This window comes from Erpetoichthys calabaricus, chromosome 1 (assembly GCF_900747795.2).
Source record: "Erpetoichthys calabaricus chromosome 1, fErpCal1.3, whole genome shotgun sequence".
NCBI lineage: Eukaryota > Metazoa > Chordata > Cladistia > Polypteriformes > Polypteridae > Erpetoichthys > Erpetoichthys calabaricus.
Genome location: NC_041394.2, coordinates 120,326,874 through 120,350,109, shown reverse-complemented (window position 1 = coordinate 120,350,109; position 23,236 = coordinate 120,326,874). Strand labels below are relative to the sequence as shown.

The 23,236-nt window shown below is 36.9% G+C and overlaps 1 protein-coding gene across 1 annotated transcript in view; it reads right to left on the bottom strand.

The window, feature by feature from the left end:
- The window catches only part of LOC114649362 (kazal-type serine protease inhibitor domain-containing protein 1-like), a 59,649-nt gene extending 37,182 nt beyond the window's left edge, over positions 1-22,467 (bottom strand). The window contains exon 1 of the mRNA XM_028798891.2: positions 21,701-22,467. Within this exon, the coding sequence (XP_028654724.1) occupies positions 21,701-22,148 (448 nt within the window). The 5' untranslated portion in view covers positions 22,149-22,467. The remainder of the gene's footprint in view (positions 1-21,700) is intronic.
- Between the last annotated feature and the right edge of the window lie 769 nt (positions 22,468-23,236).

Sequence of the window (23,236 nt, the reverse complement as noted above, 5' to 3'; positions counted from 1 at the left end):
TTTCTAATTAATTTACTTTGCAGAGATCTGTTTTCAAGTTGACATTAGTGAGTCTTTATCTGTTAAGCAGTGGCATAAAAGCCAACTTAAATCCACTGTGATTTAATGTTATGTAATTATAAAATGAAAAAATGGACTAGTAAAATGTTGACAGGTAAAATGGACTAACATTTTTTTAGTGTCTACAACCTCAAAGGTAAATCTGGTTGTTTTATTATTAGATTTATTTGGCTGACACGTTTATTGATTTTGACTTAAAAGTTCAGAGAAAATGCATTAGTTTTCATTATTTGTTACAAATTTCAATAGCACAGATAGGATTTGTTAAATTTTTTAGCACATCGGTGCCCTCAATTACAGACACATGGGACTCATTACTTTCATGTGTATGAATCTTGTTTTCTAGCCACACAGATTTTCATCATGGTCTGGAGCAATTCTACATCCTTATTATTTCCTTTGAAATCCTGAAGAACACAAACAATTTCTTTAAGCTGATATAATAGAGTGCTATGTTAATTAAACGCCTTTTGATTAAATTGTCTTTGACGGTGTCTTTTGGGATCTTTATTAAGGTGGAGGAAAACTTTTCTTTACTGTATAAGTACTTTGGATGTCAATTATGTCTATGTTTTCATTTTCAGAAAATCAGAATAGCTAAATAACATTAGCAACATTTCACTTATTTAAAATGGATTAGTAGCCAATTGCACTCTCTAGGCTCAAACACCTGATTGAGGCCTACCAAAACATCAGACAGTTGAGTGCATACTTTGCCGCTAGCTCATTTAAAGGCACTCAACAGTTCTGTAACATACTAATCCAGATTTGACATGAGATTGACTGCACTGGAACAGCTGTACTTGACTAAAACACTCCATTGATTTAAAAAGACACATATAAGACTGAACCAAAAAACAAAATCTAAAAAGTGTCATACAAGCTGACATTTCCAGTGCCATGCAGAATTACTTATATTTGCAGCCCAAAAAACAAAATAATAAAATCAAAGGTTTGAAAAGGGCATTATATGGTATGGGTAGTTAAGATAGAGTTCTACCGTAAATGGGAGTAATAATTCAATTTGTATGGAGATTTTGTAAACAGTAAATAAATGTATTTCACTGAAATGTAAATGTTCAAGTCTTTATTAAATTGTAATATCAATATGGTTATTCTTTTTTATTATAATTTTCATACACAGTAGTCAGGTATTAATCAGATACTGTATTTCTCTTTTTATTTTATTTTGAAAACCATTTTTAATAACATTTATTTTTCCAAACATAGCATATTTGTCTTTAATGCTAAAACCTGATCTGTCAAATGGTATTCCAGCTAGTTTAAAAAATATATGTGTCAGCATGTACAAAAAACAGGAAGATGTCAGATGGACTCCCAATGCCCAAAATGAAAGCACTGAAATCATAACGGAATGTGTTCATTTTTTGATACAAATTTTGATTGCACCTCCCTTTGCCTAATGTCACCTATGTGACACCTTTGCTTCTGTCAGTTACTTGCTAGTGGGCTTCCCTTTACAGTACACTGCAAATATATAGTATAGCCAAAGCAGCTTATGACATCACCAAAATGTGGCTACAAATTGCCAAAAAACAAATTTAAATAAAGTAACTCATGTCTGCTACCAAGCCTTGAGCATGAGAACGGTGCTATATAAATACATTTTTATCATTATTATTATTATTATTAAGCATGCTGAGCTTAAAATTATCTTTTTTTAATCCTGGTGACTAGCATGATTTTAATATGTTAGAGCTGTGACATCATTGCATCATAACAGTATCACATGCCAAACACCTGTAACAATATTTTAGAGTTATCACTGTAAGACATTAATTCACTTTAATATCATTATTACATTCAGATGACTGTAAATGTATGTTATGAAATTCAGATGTAGCTTATAGCTGTTTGTTGAATAAAGTGGGTGCATATGTGTGGTTTTAGTGATCTAAGCTGTTTTATTATATGAATGGTGTTTATATGGGACAGAACATTTAACTTAATTTTTCTAAATAAAATTAATCATAATCAAGCATTATGACATGAGAACACAAAGCAATACTTACCATATTCCTATTCCAAGTGCACATTAATGTCTAATGCTACTTTGGCTATAACTCATTTTCATTCAGCCATGTGACCAGTGTCTACATTTTATTTAGAATAAATTTCAGCATTCTTATTTTGCCCATCTTCCAAAGAAAAATAGATAATCACCCAAAGATTCTAATGCATGGCATCTTTTAGACTTCAAAGGCAAGAAAATCTAATAAATAAGGTTCACTTGCTTCACACTTTCTGTTGTATGCTGAGATGTGAATGATGGTGATAAGTTGATTTGTGGTGTAAACGTGTCCTGGAAAGGCACTTTAACCTCTGAGATTCTCTCTCTATTGATGGACAAGTTAATGCTGAAAATGCCAAAACTGTCAGCCTTGATTTGCACATGCGTCCTGCAAAACTAAACTATTCAACATTCACTCAGTACAAATAAACTCGAACAAAAAATAAGGATATCACAACACTGGTTGAGGGTAGCTACCTCAGCCTTACCAGGGGTTACAAGCAGCTCCACTCATGAGACATCCCTGCAGGGATTTGCTTACTTGTTGATTCATCTTCAGATTGCTTCCCCTGAAAGAGCTACACTGCAGAATATCCTAGCTAAAGCCAGGAACAGCCACACCTGTTGGGCTTTTGTATTCCAATGGCTACCTTTGAAAGAACTACACAATCTAACAGAAGACAAGGGATAATCTCGATCCCTGACAGTATGTAATCTAAATGGACACAGTTTGTTTCATTAACTACCTAGGCATGAAACATGTTAACCTTAAAGTCCCAAGCTGAGTTAGCGGTACCAGGACAACAATCTTACCCTTAATGTCAGGAAAACCAAAGAGTTTCAGAAAGAAGAATGAAGACCATACTTCCACCTACATCAAAGGGGATGCTTAAAACAATAAATTACTCAATTTCAACATTTGATATGTTGTCTCTGTTCTATTTTCAATTTAATTTAGGTTTAAATGATTTGCAAATCATCACAATTTGTTTTTGTTTACATTTTACGCAGCATTCCAAATTTTTTGGAAGTGGGGTTGTAATTAAGGTTCTTACCAAAAATCCCTTTAATGATATTGATGGCACTGTGGCGTCAATGAACAAGTCCCTGGCTTCGAATTCTGTGCTCATTCATTGCATGTATAACATTTGCACATTCTTGCAATGTCTTTGTGGGTTTCTCTCTAGGTTCAGTTAAGCTTGCATATGTCAAACAGTTGTGGGTTAGATTTTTTACAATTACAAAGTAAATGAATGAGTGTGCCCTTTGATGTTGCCTGATCCAGGCTTGGATCCTGCCTTGTACCCGATATTGACAGTTATGCTTACATAAATTCAGCAAGATCCTACTACATGTTTTTTGGTAGTGAACTATGCTATTATACTATATCAGACTATACTCTATACTACAGTATATCTAATGAATACTTGACTGTTTCCTTACATATTACTTACCAACAAGTTATAGTTTACATATCAGAAAGGTTTTTGGTTTAAATTCAACAGTACAGTATATCTGCATCATAATGTACCTGTATGGCTCCTGAAAACTGCAAGAGAAAAAAGTGAGGCTTTTTCAGCTTTTTTTAAAGATAACACAAGCAATATTGCATGTAATATATTTCAGCTTTTAAAAGAAAACAATACTGAACTTTGTGCTCATTAAAGTGAATTAATTTTTTTTCCATAGACCACAGTATTCTTATTAATCCCCTTATTCAACGGGTCTCTCTTTGTTTTAAATGAATTTCTGTCTTGTATAACTGTTAGAAAAATCTTTGTAAGTTGTGGTATTTTAATGTCAGAGGCACTGGTTTAGAGGATGCCCTTGCAACATCTTGACGCATATTTTTAGGGAGTCACAGCGCAAGGAGGAAATTCAGAAAGACTGGAAAATGACAAACTAAAAAGGGTGATTGAGGAGATCCAAGCAACTATAGGCCAGTAAACTTAATGTGTATCACAAGTGAATTAATGGAAAGAATATTAAGGATAAGCTTGAGCAACACATAACAAGAATAGGAGTTTTAGTACAGAGTCAACCTGGGTTCAGATGAAGCTGGTTGTGTTTTACTAACATGCTGGAATTCTTTGAGGATACAACAAAAAAATATGATTATAGTGGAGCATATGATATTGTTTATCTTGGCTTTTAGAAAGCACTTGATAAGGTGCCACAAGGGAGGTTGGACATCAAACTAAATGAAGTATGAGCTCAGTGTGTAGTGTATGATTGGGTGCAAAATTGGCTCAGACACAGGAAGCAGAGGGTCATAGGCCTGTGCGCTGGAGCTGGAGAGTCCTCTACAGCGCATCTTCAACCTGAGCCTGGAACAGGGGAGAGTCCCGAGGCTTTGGAAAACATCTTGCAACACCCCAGTCCCAAAGGTATTACATCCTAGTGAACTGAATGACTTAGGGCCTGTCGTTCTGATGTCGCATGTGATGAAAACCATGGAGCGGCTGCTGCTTCACCATCTGAGGCCACAGGTCCGTCACGCCCTCGACCCCCTGCAGTTCACATACCAGGAGAAGGTGGGAGCTGAGGATGCCATCATCTATATGCTACACCAATCCCTCTCCCACTTGGACAGAGGCAGTGGTGCTGTAAGAATTATGTTTCTGGACTTCTCTAGCGCCTTCAACACCATCCAACCTCTGCTCCTTAGGGACAAGCTGACAGAGATTGGAGTAGATACATACCTGGTAGCATGGATCGTGGACTATCTTAAAGACAGACCTCAGTATGTGCGTCTCGGGAACTGCAGGTCTGACATTGTGGTCAGCAGCACAGGAGCACCACAGGGGACTGTACTTTCTCCGGTCCTGTTCAGCCTATATACATCGGAATTCCAACACAACTCGGAGTCCTGCCACGTGCAAAAGTTCGCTGACGACACTGCTATCGTGGGCTGCATCAGGAGTGGGCAGGAGGAGGAGTATAAGAACCTAATCAAGGACTTTGTTAGACGGTATGACTCAAACCACCTACAGCTGAACACCAGAAAAACCAAGGAGCTGGTGGAGGATTTTAAGAGGTCCAGGCCCCTCCTGGACCCCGTGATCATCAGAAGTGACTGTGTGCAGAGGGTGCAGACCTATAAATACCTGGGAGTGCAGCTGGATGATAAATTGGACTGGACTGCCAATACTGATGCTCTGTGTAAGAAAGGACAGACCTGACTATACTTCCTTAGAAGGCTGGCATCCTTCAACATCTGCAATAAGATGCTGCAGATGTTCTATCAGACGGTTGTGGCGAGCGCCCTCTTCTACGCGGTGGTGTGCTGGGGAGGCAGCATAAAGAAGAGGGATGCCTCACGCCTGGACAAACTGGTGAGGAAGGCAGGCTCTATTGTAGACACGGAGCTAGACAGTTTGACATCCGTGGCACAGCGATGGGCACTGAGCAGGCTCCTGTCAATCATGGAGAATCCACTGCATCCACTAAACAGTATCATCTCCAGACAGAGGAGCAGCTTCAGCGACAGACTGCTGTCACTGTCCTGCTCCACTGACAGACTGAGGAGATCGTTCCTCCCCCACACTATGCGACTCTTCAATGTCACCCGGTGGGGTAAACGTTAACATTATACAAAGTTATTGTCTGTCTATATACCTGCATTGTTATCACTCTTTAATTTAATATTGTTTTTTATCAGTGTGCTGCTGCTGGAGTATATGAACTTCCTCTTGAGATTAATAAAGTATCTATCTATCTATCTATCTATCTATCTATCTATCTATCTATCTATCTATCTATCTATCTATCTATCTATCTATCTATCTATCTATCTATCTATCTATCTATCTATCCTTATTAGAATTGGCTGGCCTTAAGAGTGATGTTTCACAGGGGTCAGTGCTAGGGCCACTGCTATTTTAATACATTATATATTTAAATATATATATATAGATATATATATATATATATATATATATATATATATATATATATATATATATATATATATATATATATATAATATATATATATATATATATAATATATATATATATATATAATATATATATATATTATATATATATATATATATATATATATATATATATATATATATATATATATATATATATATATATATATATATATATACGTACCAGTGGCTCTATGCACCAGCCACTTCACGTCTCTGCTGCTTGCATATGTGAATTTCACTTTCACCAAACAACAACTCTTTTAAGTCACGTCTCATCCCAGACTAAAAAGTCTTGTCTTGTCCCAGGATTTTTTTTTATTTTATTAGAAATATATATATGATATATATATATAAATGATTTGGATAGGAATATAAGTAAAAAACTGTTTAAGTTTGCCGATCATACCAAGCTAGGTGGCTTGTCAGATAATCTTGAATCCATTGAATCATCCAGAGGGACTTGGACAGGATTGGGCAAATTTGTGGCAGATCAAATTAAATGTAAGTAAATGTAAAGTATTACACATAGTAAGTAAAAATGTTTGATTTAAATACCCAATAAGAGGTCTAAAAATTGAAAGTACACCTTATGAAAGGGATTCAGGAGTCATAATGGACTCAACACTATCAATTGCCAGACAGTGTTCAGAAGCCATTAAGAAGGCTAACAGAATGTCAGGTTATATAACACCCTGATGTATAGAATGCAAGTCCAAGGAGGTTGTGCTGAAGCTTTAAAACGCATTGGTTAGACCTCATCTGGAGTACTGTATGCTGTTTAGACGGTCAGACTACAAAAAGGACATAGCAGTGCTAGAAAAAGTCTGGAAAAGAGCGACTAGACTAATTCCACGGCTACAAGGGATGAATGAGGAAAGATTAAAAGAGCTGAGACTTTTCAGTTTAAGCAAAGAGAGATTAAGAGGTGTCACGACTGAAGTGTTTAAAAGAAGGGAATTAGTACAGTGGATCAAGACTGTTAGTTTAAAATGAGTTCAATAAGGGTAAATTTTGCACAAGCATTACGAAGTTTTTCTTTACACTGAGAACCAAAGAAATATGGAGAAAGTTACCAAGTAGTGTGGTAGTCAGTAGGAATTTGGAGACCTTCAAAACTAGATGTAATATTATTTTGGAAAACTTTTTTTTTTAATGAAAAATGTGATTATTTTTATAATATTGAGGAAAATAAACAACATGAAATGACATACAAAGTATTATGAGTATTCCCGAGCAGGAAGACCAGAACAGACAAAAAAAAAAACCAAAACGTATGTACAGTATATCAATTAATTTTTTTAAACAAAATGGATAAACAATTTTAAATTCAACAATCAATACAAAGAATTAAGAAACTACTTGTTTCTAAAAATAAGAAAATTAACTGAAAAAACTACTAATTCAGCGCAAAAGATAAGTTAATCTAGCAAGGAAATTAAAGGAAAAATAAAAAGTACAATGTAAAAGAAAAGAACAAATCGAAAAAAAAACAATACATTTCTAAGCCAAAATACAAAACTGAAAAACCTTAAATACAATGAAGATGAAAAGGAACACAAAATCTTTGATCGGAGCAAAAGAGAAACAAACATTAGGCAATGCCACAGTGCAGCTGAAGTGAAGGAGGGTCCTTATTTATAGTAGTCTTCTAAGGCCTTAATGACCACAACACTTGAGAGCCCTGATGACAAATGAGGCATCACCCAGGCTGAGAATGGACACAATTTGGGACTTGAATAAAACTATAACAATAAAACAAAGCAAAAACAGAAAAAAGGTAATATAGTGAGGGATAATGAAAAATGCAAGGAAAAAGGGAAAATAGGGATGAGGCACAGTTGTGATCCTAACAATATTCAGCATCTTGAAATATTCATACATGCATACTGAAGTGCAGAAAATCCCTTATAAACTACATATGTGTAGCAAATGGACTGAAGTTGCTAGGTAAGTTGTCTTCTTCCTATATTGAATCTTTAATGAAAAGCTCTATAATTCTTTATATTCTTATGTTGCTATGCTATTGCCAGATTCAAAAGTGGTTACATCAGTTTTTCTTCCATTGCAAAATTTTGTGAGTGTAGTCCTACTAAAAAAAACATCCTACTGAACTGTTCATGTGCCCTTTTCCAATCTTTTCTTAAATCAATAATGGTGTTAATAACATTTATGAATATAATGCAGCTTAAAAATCAACAACATAAATATAATATATTGGCATATATACCTGGAGATATACACTCATGTGAAAAAAGTAAATACCACCCATGGCAATTGTTGACATTTTCAACATATTTGAATAGGCAATCAGTAGATCTTCCATATTCAATATTTCTTTTCAAACGCCTTAAATATTAAAGATCAACAGCAAATAGACGTGTGTATACTTTTTCTATACAATGTCCAAGACCTGGTATATTTTCTCAAAACAATTGGAAATATTAGCAAAGGAGACTTTTTTTAATTCCAACAGTATCACGAATACCTATGCTTGAAAGAAACAGCTCAAATAACATATTTTTCCAATAATTTTTGTTTTATATCTTCTCCACTTCTATTTCAATGTCCACTGTATATACTGCATTTGTGTCTGCCAGTCAGTAAACATTGCGGTTTCTCTCTGACTGTTTTACATACAGTAAGTAAAGGTAAAGCTCTTAATTCATTACTGCACTAATCACGGATTATAATACTTGTGCATATATAATACACATACTGTTTTATGAATCATGTAGTGAAATTGATATGTCCATGTTTCTAAACCAATGAAGTGGCCACACTAATCATAGCTTGCACCATCTTGCCACCTTAATATATATACAGTACACAGTATGGTCAAAAGTTTGGGAACACTTTACTGTCACACCTATATGAACTTGTTGTATCTATTTTGTTGGTTGGATCCAACCTATTCCAAAGCCACAGACATTAAAATTGAGCTCCCCCACTTTCTGGCTATTACAGTCTTCAATCTTTTTTTTTTTTTAAATTTTTATTGATTTTATTGAAATCACACAACATTCCATACAAATACATCAATTTTACAAGAATGGGATTGAAACAAATCAACCCCCACCCCTGAGAAAGAGAGCATGGCCAGCAGAATAAAACTTAAACCTAGTAAAAATAAGCAAATAGATAGAGTAATAAGTGAATATAGATTAAAAAAATAAATAAATAAAAAAAAATAGGGAGAGAATCTGCCTCCTCAGTGCTTTAAAAGCTTACTCTAAAATGTTATTGATTAGATCCTGCCAGGTTTGGAAGAATTTCTGCACAGATCCTCTAAGTGAGAATTTTATTTTTTCCAATTTCAAATAATATATAACATCAGTTACCCATTGACTTAAAAGGGGAGAGTTAGGATTCTTCCAGTTCAGCAAGATAAGTCTATGTGCCAATAGTGTAGTAAAGGCAACTACAGTTTGTTTGTCCTTCTCCACTTTAAGCCCATCTGGAAGTATACCAAACACAGCTGTTAGTGGATTAGGAGGGATTGTGACACCAAGGCTGCCTGAAAAGCATTTAAAAATCTTGGTCCAAAATTATGTTAATTTGGTGCAGGCCCAAAACATGTGACCCTGAGGCTGGAACTTGATTGTAGCGGTCGCAGGTTGGATCTTGCCCTGGAAACATTTTGGACAGTTTTAAGCGAAACAGATGTGCTCGATATATAATTTTTAGTTGAATAATTGTATGCTTTGCACATATGGAGCGTGAGTGAATTCTCTGCATTGCTACCTTCCACTCCTTTTCTGATATGTTGAGGGAGAGATCCTTTTCCCATTGTCCTCTTGGGTCTTTGAAAGGGAGGGACTGTAAAATGGTTTTATATATTGCAGAGATGCTGTCTAAGTCCTTGAAACTGATGAATATTTTTTCCAGCATAGAGGGAGGTGGGAAATGAGGGAAATTGGGCAGGTTCTGTTTAACAAAGTTTCTGATTTGAAGATAGTGACAGAAATGTGTTGCTGGAAAGTTAAATTTAGAATGTAATTGTTCATAGGATGCAATGATGTTGTCTATGTACAGATCTCTAAGTGATTTAATCCCAAATGTTTTCCAGACATTAAAAACTGCATATGTTTGCGATGGTTGAAAAAGGTGGTTCTCGTGCAGTGGTGCCACCGATAAAAGATTCTCTATCTTAAAATGTTTCCTACACTGGTTCCATATTCTGAGTGAGTGAAGTACTATTGGGTTATTAGTATATTGCCGATAATTTGCATTTATTGGGGTGCAAAGCAAGGAATATAAAGATGAACTGCAGGATTCCATTTCTATTGCAGACCAAGCCTGCATATGTTGATCTATTTGTGTCCATGTCCAGGTTTTAATATGTTGTATGTTTGCTGCCCAGTAGTAAAACTGAAAGTTAGGTAGAACCATGCCACCTTCTGCCTTTGTAGGGTCGCTCTTTGGATGCGTGGATGTTTTGAATTCCAAATAAATGTGGTTATGGTTGAATCCGATTTCTTAAAGAACAATTTATTGATGTATATTGGAATATTTTGAAATAAAAAGAGAAGCTTAGGGAGGATATTCATCTTAACAATGTTAATTCTTCCAGCTAAAGTGAGATGAAGGGTTGACCATCTATGCAAGTCTTGCTTGATTTTTTCCATACAGACAGCAAAATTTTGCTGATAAGAGCTTTACGTTTACTTGTGATGTTTACCCCTAGATATTTGAACTGATCTGCGATGATAAAAAGGAAGGTGTCCAATCTAATATTGTGTGCTTGAGAATTCACTGGAAAGAGCACACTTTTAGTCAAATTAATTCTGAGACCAGAAATCTTTTGGAATTCTGTTAGTGCTGTTAGGACTGTAGGCACAGTATTTTGTGGGTCTGATATATACAGTACCATATCATCTGCATATAAAGAAATTTTATGTCCTTCTTTGATAATCCCCTTTATCTCATAAGCATTTTGACAGTGAACTGCCAGTGGCTCAATGGCTATTGCAAAAAGTAATGGTGACAAGGGGCATCCTTGTCTGGTACCACGTTCTAGTTTAAAGTAATCTGAATTAATGTTGTTAATACAAACTGAACCTTCTGGATTGGTATACAGTAGTTTAATCCATGCACAAATGTTCGGGCCAAACACAAATTTCTCCAATGTAGTGAAAAGGTAGTTCCATTCAATCATATCAAATGCTTTTTCTGCATCCAAGGATAATAAAATCTCTGGGATATTTGACTTTGCAGGTGAGTATATTACATTAAACAAGCGTTGAAGATTGGACACTAAATGTCAGCCTTTAATAAATCCAGTTTGATCTTGTGATATTACTGAAGGCAGCACTTTCTCCATCCTTCTAGCTAGGACTTTCGAGGGTTTTTAACATCATTAGTCAGAAGTGAAATTGGTCTGTATGATGCACATTGTAATACATCCTTATTTTGTTTAGGAAAGACGATGATTGATGCTTGATGAAAAGTTTGAGGTAGAATTTTATTGTCTCCAGCTTCTGTTAATGTTGCTAATAGGAGGGGAGCTAGCTGAATGGAGAACTTCTTATAAAATTTGGAAGGGTAGCCATCAGGGCCTGCTGCTTTCCCACTCTGAAGTGACTTTATAGCATCTAGTAATTCTGATAGCGCCAGAGGTTTCTCCAGTTCCTCCGCACTAAAAGCATTTATTTGTGGTAACTGTAATATATCCAGAAATGCATTAGATTGTGTGTTATCTTCTTTGAACTCAGTAGAATATAAGGATTTATAGTAGTCTCTAAATGTGTACATTATATTTTTATGGTCAATGATTATGTCTCCGTTTGTGTTGGTAATTGCTGGGATTGCATTGCGAACTTCTTGCTTGTGGATTTGTTGAGCTTTATTAGCTTTCTCTCCATGTTCATAGTAATGATGTCTTGATTTAAAAATGAGTTGTTCAGTTTCTTTAGTTGTTAAGAGGTTGAGCTCTGAATGCAGAGCCTGCCTTTTCCTATGAAGAGCCTCACTTGGACACCTGGTGTGTTCTTCATCTATTCTAGAAATTTCATTGGTTAGCTTTGATACCTGCTTGCTTTCCAGTTTATTTCTGTGGGAAAGATATGAGATAATCTGTCCTCTTAAGAAGGTCTTCAGGGTTTCCCAGAGTGTCCCTGCAGAGACCTCTAAGGATATATTTGTCTCTAGAAAAAAACTGATTTGTTTTGATATAAATTGTGAACATTATTTTGGAAACCTTAAGTGGACAGGATTGGCAAGCCTTGTAGGTTTGAACGTCCTGTTTTCATCCAGATTGTTCTAATATTCTAAAAAAAATACTGTACCATTTGTTTTGCGTATTTGATTATCTGTATTGTGCAAGTTTCTATTCAATTTTGATTACCTTTATTATTTTTGAAATTAATTTATTTATAATGTATATATATATATATATATTTATATATATATATAGTGAGATTTTTGAGCTCTTTTGACACCCTCCCCAATAGTGATGCACAGCAAAACGCAATTGACGTATCTGTCGAGGGCTGCTTGTCTGTTGCCAAGGCAACTGCAGGTTTGCAGCACCACTGAGGCAACTGCAAGTACACAGCCTCTCTGCATAACACGTGTGTTGCCCAGTGGGTGATGCGGGGAACACTATAACCTGGCCATTAACCTGCCCTCCCCCTCCCCCATTCATTTCCTGTGTCTCTATGTATTGAAGTAGTAGCTCTATGAATGTTCTTGTTTTGATTGAAATAAAGTTGGTTTTCTTGAAGCTTTTGGACTCAGCATATTCTCTCGGTGCAAGACAGTGACTTACACATCACTATATACATATATATTAAATACATAGTCCCACATGCACACCTAAGAATCCACTCTCCAGCCAAGCTGTCCCCAGATATGTGATACCACCCCAAGCCGGGAGGGTGCACAGTTGTTAACTGTCTTGTCGTTTTCTTCCTCCACAGTTCTGAGAAACCACCCAGTGAGGGCAACTGATGCTGCCCCTTCCGGTCCCTGGGTTACAAAATGATGACAATCAGGAAGGAGGCATCACTTAATAGGGAGACGACCTAAACAAAGGAGCTCCATATCAGTCAACCCCATGGCACAGCTGGATTAATATGCAGCCACTCTCTTTACGTGGCATCTGTTTTTGTTGAATTGTTTATGCCATCAAGAATTGTTTTTGTTTGGGACACCAAAATTCTTCTGTTTTCGAGACCTTCAATTACTCAGAAAACCACAACATTTTTTTTAATTTGAAATGTTGTCTTGAACTTTTGTTAAAGCATTTTCAGCTTCATGTTTTGTATGGAAATGTGCTATATAAAAATATTGGTATTTTTTCAATGGCATCTACTGACATACAGAGGAACAGTAACCTATCTATAGTGAAATTAAACTGAATTCCCAGTCTCAAGTTTAGGTATATGCTCTAAAATATTAAAAACAAAAATAAAGTAAATCAATTTTGCTTAATTTTAATAGTTACACATTAAAAAACAGAAAAACTACAACAGCAAAAGAAGCCTGTCATTTGCAATATATGTCCTGGTAGCAGCAAAAATTAAATAATTAATTTTAAAGGTCACTTCATTATTGATCAATTTGAAGCATTGTTCATGTCCAGCACTATCTCACTTTATAATTTAACAATACTGCACTTCATAAAACCCAACAAGTTATCGATGCACAGGATTAATAACTGACAGGACTGATCTGGAAGTTCAGTGATCTAGAGACTAGACATTCATACTGCAAACTGTCTCACTCTGAGCCTTCACATAATGTGCCTACAAAAGCTGACAACCATTGAGCATTTACCCAGAAGTACTGTACAATGCATACAATACAGACATGAAGAATGAGGAATGGCGGTGTTTTTAAACAGAAGTCAGGCTTATCTGTTTATTGCTCTCTGTCTGTTGTACTACAACAAAATGAAAAACAGAAAAAAACATGGCAGAGATTGCAAGTAAACTTGCCATGCAAGTCTTCATACAACACCAGCGCTATCAGAGAGCACACTATTGGGGTGTCTGAATGCAGCAAGCTCATAATACTTTGGAAATCTGAAACTGTGCTAGACAGTTGTCAGGGATTTGTGTAATTTGTCATGTCCTGCAATTTCTAGTCATGTAATCTGACATCCTTAGGTGATGAGATCAGCAACTGCAGCTGTCAAATTTGACATCTCCTTTGACTAGAAGTTGTTTAAAGTGTCGCCAACTTTAGGTAAGACCATAACTTTCTGATTTGTATTGGGTCTTTTTTTTATTTATATTATAGTGCATTTGCTCAATTCAGTCTATGTAAATGTGTCAATAACAAATTTAAAAACTGCAAAACTATTACCATCCTGTCATCTATGAAAGGGTAAATATAGTATATACCACATTACAGCATTTTGATGCACTTAAGTACAGACTGGAAAAATGTTTAATTTAATAATATTACAATATGCTGTAGACTTGCAAAAATTTCCAATACAGTACTCTGTCCAAATTACTTTTGACTAGTTTGAGATCTCTTTTGAAATAAGCATTATCTGTTTAAAGGTAAAGATGATCATATCTTGTCATCCTTATGGGTGATTTTAACATACACTTTGACACCTCAACTGATGCATTCACAAATTATTTTAATGAAATGCTTGACTGTTTTTATTTAACTCAATATGTGAACTTCTGAACTCATAACAAAGGTCATATTTTAGACTTAGTTTGCTACTCATGCATCATACCCCACAATCTTATCTATATTACTAAACGAAGGTTGTATAAATGGACAGATGCCAGATGCACTGAAAGCGCACGTGCACTGCGCCTCAGAGTCAAACCCAGCGGCTTCCCAGAGTCAGTAGGTGGTGCCCAAACAACACAACACAACCTGTAAACTAAACTTCAGGTCACAATACCACTACCGCACGAATGTGAATGCGCGCACCACTGCATATACAACCTTAGTTTAGTAATGTTTGTATATATGCAAAGATTGCAGAAGCCAGAGGCCAGAAGCACCGTAAGCGCAGGCGCACGCACACTGCGCCTCAGTGCCCCAGAGTCAAACCCAGCAGCTTCCCAGAGTCAGTAGGTGACGCCCAAACAACACAACACGACCTGTAAACTAAACTTGAGGTAAAGCGTGCATGCCAGGTTGTATATATGCACAGATGCCAGAGGCCACAAGCAACAACCTCCGCCCGAACGCGACCGCCCACAACACCACATATACCACCTTCGTTTAGTAATGTAGCCCTCCAAGCCCGTATCCACCGCCATGGTCACTTCAGCATGCGAATCCACCGCCATCAGCAAATGACTTCTAGCTAACGACACAGCCATAAAAAAACAAATATGAGACCGCATGGATAAAAACAATGAACGCAGGCGCCTACAACGCGCTTCTGAAACACCAGAACCAGATGAGTCATGGCTCCAAAAAGAAACTGCTTTAGTACAAATATATTTATAATTAAATGAAAACTTTCCCAGGACGCACCCACCCTCCATGATTTTTCTTCCCTCCAAATATCGGTGGGAACAGAAAGTGATTGCCATTCTTGGATTTGCGATTCTTTTGAGAATCGCGGGTTTGCTGGTTTATACTGAATTACCCACCTTGGATCACAAAATGATTACATTTGATGTTAGCTTACCTCTCTGTAAATTAAAGGTTCAGCATATGATTTTATTTTGTAATATCAAGCATGTAAACCCAGATAGCCTTATAAGTTTAATGCAATTATAGCCTGTTTCTCCTTCTACTACTACACCATCAGAACTAATAGACCATTACAATGCTGCCCTGTCTTCTGCCTTCAATACACTGGCTCCCTTAAAAACTGTTTCACTTATTCACACTGCTCCCTGGTTCACACCTGAACTCTGTAAGCTCAAAGCCATGGGCCAACAGTTGGAGCATCTAGGTAAGAATTCTGAAAAAACCTGGCTTAGACCTTAATATCCTTAATAATTATCGACCTATTTCAAATGTTCCATTAATATCAAAAAATCTCGAAAAGTTACTTGCCTCCCAAATTCAGTCCCATCTTTCAAAAAATAACCTTTTTTGAACAGTTTCAATCTGGCATTCATCCTAAACACAGCACAGAAACTGCCCTGGTCAAAATCACAAATGATCTTCTTTGGGCAGCTGACATGGGACTCATCAAATCTTGAACTTCCTGATTTCAGCTCCGCATTTGACACCATATCACAACAGATACTTTTTAAACATCTAGCTAGTTTTGGAGTCTGTGGCCTTGTCCATCAATGGTTTTCTTCATACCTCACTGACAGTAGTCAACTTGTTCAAGTGAAGGGCTTTAAGTCAAAGAATGCAGTCGTTGCTCAGGGAGTTCCATAGGGCTCTGTTTTGGGGCTGCTTCTTTTTCTCATTTATATATGAGAAAAATATCTTTTGACATCATGATATTAAATTTCATTGCTATGCTGATGGAACACAGCTTTATCTATCCACTAAATCCACTTCTATTTTCCCTGTAAATACTCTTATGGCATGTCTCCAAGACATAAAGTCATGGATGACTCACAATTTTCTTCAATTAAATAGCAATAAAACTTAGGTGCTCCTCATTGATTCTAAATCTACACTTGCTAAGGTTAACCATTCTTCCATTTTAATTAAAAACACTATCACAAACATATCTTTCTAGTTTAAGAGTCTTGGCGTCATTCTAGACAGTACCCTCCCTTTTTCTTCCCATATAAGTAATTTTTCTCAGACTGCCTTCTTCCATCTTTGAAACATTTCTAGACTTTGTCCTGTTCTTACACAACACAGTACTGAAGTATTGGTTAATGCCTTTGTTACTTTATGTATAGTGATCAATCAAGGACCTACTACCTTTACTGAACACACCTACACAGTAGCCTTTAAATATGTCATTATTACTAACATAATTAATACAAGGCCTAATCGATATTTTACATGGTTTTGTCTATGTCTGAGTTTTTTATTTTTCTTATTTTAATATTTTTATTTTATTAATTTTCATTGTAATCATTCCATACAAACAGATCAATTTATAACCCAACAAATTTGAAGACAAATCAAACCCCACCCCTGAGAAGGAGAGCTTAGCTAAAGGAAAATTGCTTTAAGCTTTTTAATAAGGCAACATTAGACAAAAGAAGGGGAGAAGTAAATATTTATATAAATAAGAGATGGAGAAGGGAGTTAAATGCAATAATAGTTAATTCTCTTACTCTAAAATAATATTGATTAAATCCTGCCATGTTTTGAAAAAATTTTGTACAGATCCTCTAACTGAAAATTAGATTTTTTCCAATTTCAAATAATATAAAACATCGGTTTCCCACTGACTTATAAGAGGAGAATTAGGATTCTTCCAATTTAACATATGTCTGAGTTTGAATGAACAATAGTTCTTTCGGGTTTAACCTAACCTTGAGTTAGATGTATACACTTATCTTAGTTCTATTACATTTTCAAAGAGTCGTCATGCTATTTCAATACCTATTTAGACAAAAAGCACCCAAAGCACTTTGCTTTAAAAAAATTTTAAAACATAAAATTAAGTGTTTGAAAACAACAAGAAGGAGAGTAAATACAACATAAAAGACAAGATCATGGTAAAAAATTGTATGAATAAAATGTACATCTTCAAAAATGAAAAATATAACTGAAAAGTGTACAGTGATCCCTCCTTGAGCGCGGGGGTTGCATTCCAGAACCCCCCCGCGAAAGGTGAAAATCCGCGAAGTAGAAACCATATGTTTATATGGTTATTTTTATATTGTCATGCTTGGGTCACAGATTTGCACAGAAACACAGGAGGTTGTAGAGAGACAGGAACTTTATTCAAACACTGCAAACATTTGTTTCTTTTTCAAAAGTTTAAACTGTGCTCCATTACAAGACAGAGATGACAGTTCCATCTCACAATTAAAAGAATGCAAACATATCTTCCTCTTCAAAGGCGTGCGTGTCAGGAGCAGAGAATGTCAGAGAGAGAGAGAGAAAAGCAAACAATCAGAAATCAATAGGTCCTTTTTGGGCTTTTAAGTATGTGAAGCACCGTGCGGGAAGCATGTCGCTTGACAAAGCAGCTGCAAGGAAGGGTGCAATGTGAAGGTAGTCTTTCAGCATTTTTTAGACGAGCGTCTGTATCCTCTAGGGGTGCGAACAGCCCCCCTGCTCACACTCCCTCCGTCAGGACCAGAGAATGTCAGAGCAAGAAAGAGAGAGAAAAGCAAACAATCAAAAATCAATAGGGCTGTTTGAGCTTTTAAGTATGTGAAGCACCATGTGGGAAGATAATCCTCCTGACAGGTTATCCCATACCAGTAGAGGATTTCTGAAGCTCCGTTAGAGTGAGGTTGGGTTCTTGGTCACCTCTCTGACAAAAGTCCTTTTTCCTTGGTTATTCAGTTTGGCTGAATGGCAGACTTGAGGAAGAATTCTAGTGGTTCCAAATGTCTTCCATTTCAGAACTGTTGAGGCCACTGTGCACTTGGAAACACTCAAAGCTTTAGAAATGGTTTTATACCCTTGTGCTAATCTATGTCTCACCACACTTTGATAGCAGAAGTGTACATGGAGTTCGAGGCTTGGTGTTAGCCCTGACATGCAGTGTGAATTGTAGGCCTATCTGATCTATATCCAGTTAATTCACTTTGCCAGGTGGACTCCAAACACATTCTAGATACATCTCAAGGATGATTAAAACAAAATGGATGAACCTGACTACAATTTGGAGTGCCACTGCAAAAACTCTGAATATTTATAAATGAGAGATTGCAGTTTTTTGTTTTTAGTTAATCTGCTAACCTTTTTAAAAACATTTTCACTTTGTTGTTATGGATTATTGAGTGTAGATTGATGGGCAAAAATGACAAAATTATTTATTTAAAATTAAATCTACACTACAATAAAGTGTGCAGAGAGTGAATGGGTGTTAATACTTTCCAAATCCACTGTATAGACTTCTAAGGGTTTTTTTTTTTAAACTTTAAGAGCTAAATTAACATTGGCAATTGATAATGTACAATATTTGGGTTTCCAAATATAATATGATTTGTCTCATGAAGGACACATGTATTAGAATTAAATTGCCCATTGGTGAATTTACTGAATGTCTGCAAAAAAAGGATTTCCTTTCCTAAATGTGAAAATCATCAGTGACAGTAAGCTTGTTGTGCTGAATGTTATTGGGAAGTGGCCTGGGGCTACACAAGAGCATTGCAATAATCAGGTGATGATCTAGTATTCTCAGAAATTATGTGACACAACTACAAAATTAGTTTGCCATAATGACTAGACTGTTATTTTTACCCATTTTTTATATATTGATTTTTTAAATTCCATCATAAAATTCTAATTGAATTTCCAAGGCTTCATATCAGATCCCTTTTTTTGAACTGCTACTTTCATCAAAACTTTAGACAACTATGCCTCTTAAATAGAAGGTTTTCTGACTCGTGCTTTCATTTCACCTGTGTGAGGTTCTTACTTCTCACCTATCTTCTTGCAAGCCTTCGTGAAAAGGGCAACACAGCTGGTTGAAAAGAGCAAGAGTGAAATTCTTACTGTTCCTTATCAAGAAACCAGCCCCTTATGTACAGGACTATAAAAGTAAACTATAGGTACAGTGAGAGACAATTTCAAGTTTGAGAAACATTAGTGTGTATATCAGGAGCCAACCAATTGAATTCTTTACCAAAGGACATGACTTCCAAAACTGAAATGATAAAAAAGTGAATAAGACTTTCAGTAGCAGAAAATTGAAAAAAATACTTCTTTGTGGGGGGCGGCACGGTGGCGCAGTGGGTAGCGCTACTGCCTCGCAGTTGAGAGATCTGGGGACCTGGGTTCGCTTCCTGGGTCCTCCCTGCGTGGAGTTTGCATGTTCTCCCCGTGTCTGCGTGGGTTTCCTCCGGGCACTCCGGTTTCCTCCCACAGTCCAAAGACATGCAGGTTAGGTGGATTGGTGTTTCTAAATTGGCCCTAGTGTGTGCTTGGTGTGTGGGTGTGTTTGTGTGTGTCCTGCGGTGGGTTGGCACCCTGCCCAGGATTGGTTCCCTGCCTTGTGCCCTGTGTTGGTTGGGATTGGCTCCAGCAGACCCCCGTGACCCTGTGTTCGGATTCAGCGGGTTGGTAAATGGATGGATGGATGGACTTCTTTGTGGGTTGAAACACTGTTGACTATAAAACAATATAGTCCTGGATTAAGTAAAGCCACTGAACCTTTTTTATGAAAAAAGAAGCTGTAAAAATTACAGCAAAAATGTAGTTTTAAAAAAGAAACAATTATAAAAAGATAACATGATTGTATATTGAGTAAAATGTAAAAGATATTTTTCCATTGTATGAGGTGTACGATATACAGTAGGTACTATTGTTTTTTAAATTATTATTTTGAGATATTGGTATTGGCAATGCCTTTACAACTTTTTCACTATTTCTGCCTATTAAGGTAGTAACTGAATATTACTTAAGTTCAAGGGTAAAAATATTGAAATTTTTTCAACACTATATCCTTTTTATTTATATGAAATGCATGCTAATAACTCAAAGAAGTATGGTATTGTCCTAAATTCCAAGGTCCTGGGTTCAAATCCCAACCTGAGCAATGTATATGTGAGGAGCGTGCATGTCATTTATTCCCTTATGTATTTTTGGATTTCTGCAATGTATTTTCCTCTTTTCACATTCCTAAATTCGTGCGTCCTACTCTAGGTTAACCGGAAACTCTAAACTGTACCTGTACAAGTAAGTGTGCCCTGTCATATACTGGCATCTGGTCTAGGGCTGTTCTTTTCAGCCGTATCCCTGCCAGGACACCTTGAATTAGAAATGGATGGATGTGATATTTAAATTTGAAATACCCGAGATATGGCCTGCCATAGTGAACCCCATCCAATATTTAACACCAAACCATAGCCAAATTATATCGGATCGGACACCCGCACTGTATAGCTATTTAAGTTAAAGAAGCTGGGTCGCCAGTTAACTGCACCAATAATAAATCAATGTTTTAAAGGCAGTTACAGCACATTGGAAAAAAGTACGTGGTTATCTCTGATTTCATTTAATTCTTTTGGGTTTAAAGAACATAAGTTAAAATACGTTAGAAAATGCGTAAATCACGAACAGAAACTGTATTTGTATACAATGTGTTTTCAGGCAAAAAACTGTTTCGGCGATAACTTTTATGTATCATTTAACACATAGGTAGCATTGGCAGTTACGCTGCGGATAATGCTTGTTGTGTTACTTAACATATTCTTCGTTCGAATTCACCGCGCCCGTCAGTTGTCCGAGTGGAGATTGCCATTTTATCTCCCTTAAACGCGCGCATTCATCACGCATTTCCAAAAACTTGTATGATAAGTTAGAAGGCACCTCCTAATTGGTCCCAGTGTGTATATGTGTGTGAATGGGTGAACGTAACATGTCAGTGCTAATGGGGAAGCTTTTGGCTCCGCGCGACGCTGAATTGGAGTATGCGGGTTTTGAGAGTAAGATTTGATTTAAATGTATGTTGATTTCAGTAGGACATCCAAACCAATATTCTATTTAACGTTAAATATGATATAACACTTAGTGATTCATAAAATTCCTGAATGAAGTTAAAGATGAATTCGCTAACAGTATCTACTTTAAGTACTCGTTCCGTTAGCTTTCATATTGTGTGAATTATACGTTTCTTTTCAGTCAGGTTAACCTACCAGCTTCACATGGGCCGCTGCTCGTCACAGTTACACTATGCTGTGTCCTTTCCTCCATGCGACAGATATTCTCGTAGGTCACGCCATCCGACCCGCAAACCACTTGCTGAGATTCGCAAACACATCGTGGCTCCGGGATGTTTCCGTGCAGCAGATCGGCAGGGTCCAGCTGACAGCGTAGGTGACGGCCGCATCGCCCGTAGAAAGCACCTCGGGGGTCAAGGTCACACGGCTGTCCTTCCACATTCCCACATTCCTGACAGCAGCCACAACGACCTAGCACCCACCCTGCTGGACACAAGGGTGTTAGTGGGCACAGCTCGGGCTGACACGGTGGGCAGTCTATGGCAGTAAGTGCCAGTAAGCTTGGATTGGAGGTTGCCGAAGGGCTTGAAACGTTAGCTGGGAATGTGTGCACTCCCGAAAGCAGAAGCGTCAGCAGAAGCATTGCCTTTATGGCGCTCGCAGATCTTGGTGTTTCCGCTGTTCAGTCGATCACATTCAGTCTTTTTGCCTTCGTTCCTTCCGCTCTTCGCCCAACAGTTTGGAATGTTACTTTGTTATCTATGGCAGACTTTAAAATGCGTCGGTGAGATACGGTCAAGGTAACGCTTGTCTGGTGCCGATGATTTGCGTTTCTCCTCTGGATACTGCAATTAGCTTCATTGGATTTAAGATTTTAAGGTTTATCTCGCGGAATGTGTATCCGGCCCAGTGCCTACATGCTAAACTTAAGTTATTCCATATTAGATTAGAAGGAAAACAGAAGGTCGGCTCAAGTGGAGCCACACACTTTCCCAGATGTTCAGGCAGTTGGCCCAAACATATGTGCAGCATATTGTAATTTAACAATTATTACAGTACAGAGAGGTAAAACATGGGTTCAACAAATTAACACTGTTAGCGGTGCTTAAGGCAACAGAAGTGGAAAAGGACATTAAGCAGTCTGTTATGTGTACAAGTCAACCATATTCACCTACACATACAGTGGCATGCAAAAGTTTGGGAACCCTTGCTTAAAATGTCTGTTACTGAGAATAGTTAAGTGAGCAGAAGATGAACTGATCAACAAAAGGCATAAAGTTAATGATGACACATTTATTTCATATTTTAAGAAAGACTGCATTTTTATTTTCATCATTCACAGGTACAAAATACCAAAAAAAAAAATGAAAAGGGCCCGAAGCAAACATGGTCAGTACTTAGTAACACCCCCTTTGGCTTGTAAACACTTCTTATAGCCAGCAAAGGGTCCTTCAATTCTTCATCCTTGCAAAAGGCTTCTAATTCTGTATGATTCTTAGGCCATCTTGCATGCACTGCTCTTTTGAGATCTAACCCCAGATTTTAAATGATGTTTAGGTCGGGGGACTGTGAGAGCCATTGAAAAACTGTCAGCTTGCTCCTCTTGAGGTATTCCATTGTAGATTTTGAGATGTGTTTCAGGTCATTACTTTGTTGTAGGACACATCCTCTTTTTAACTTTAACTCTTTTACAGATTGTGAGATGTTTGCTTCCAGAGTTTGCTGGTATTT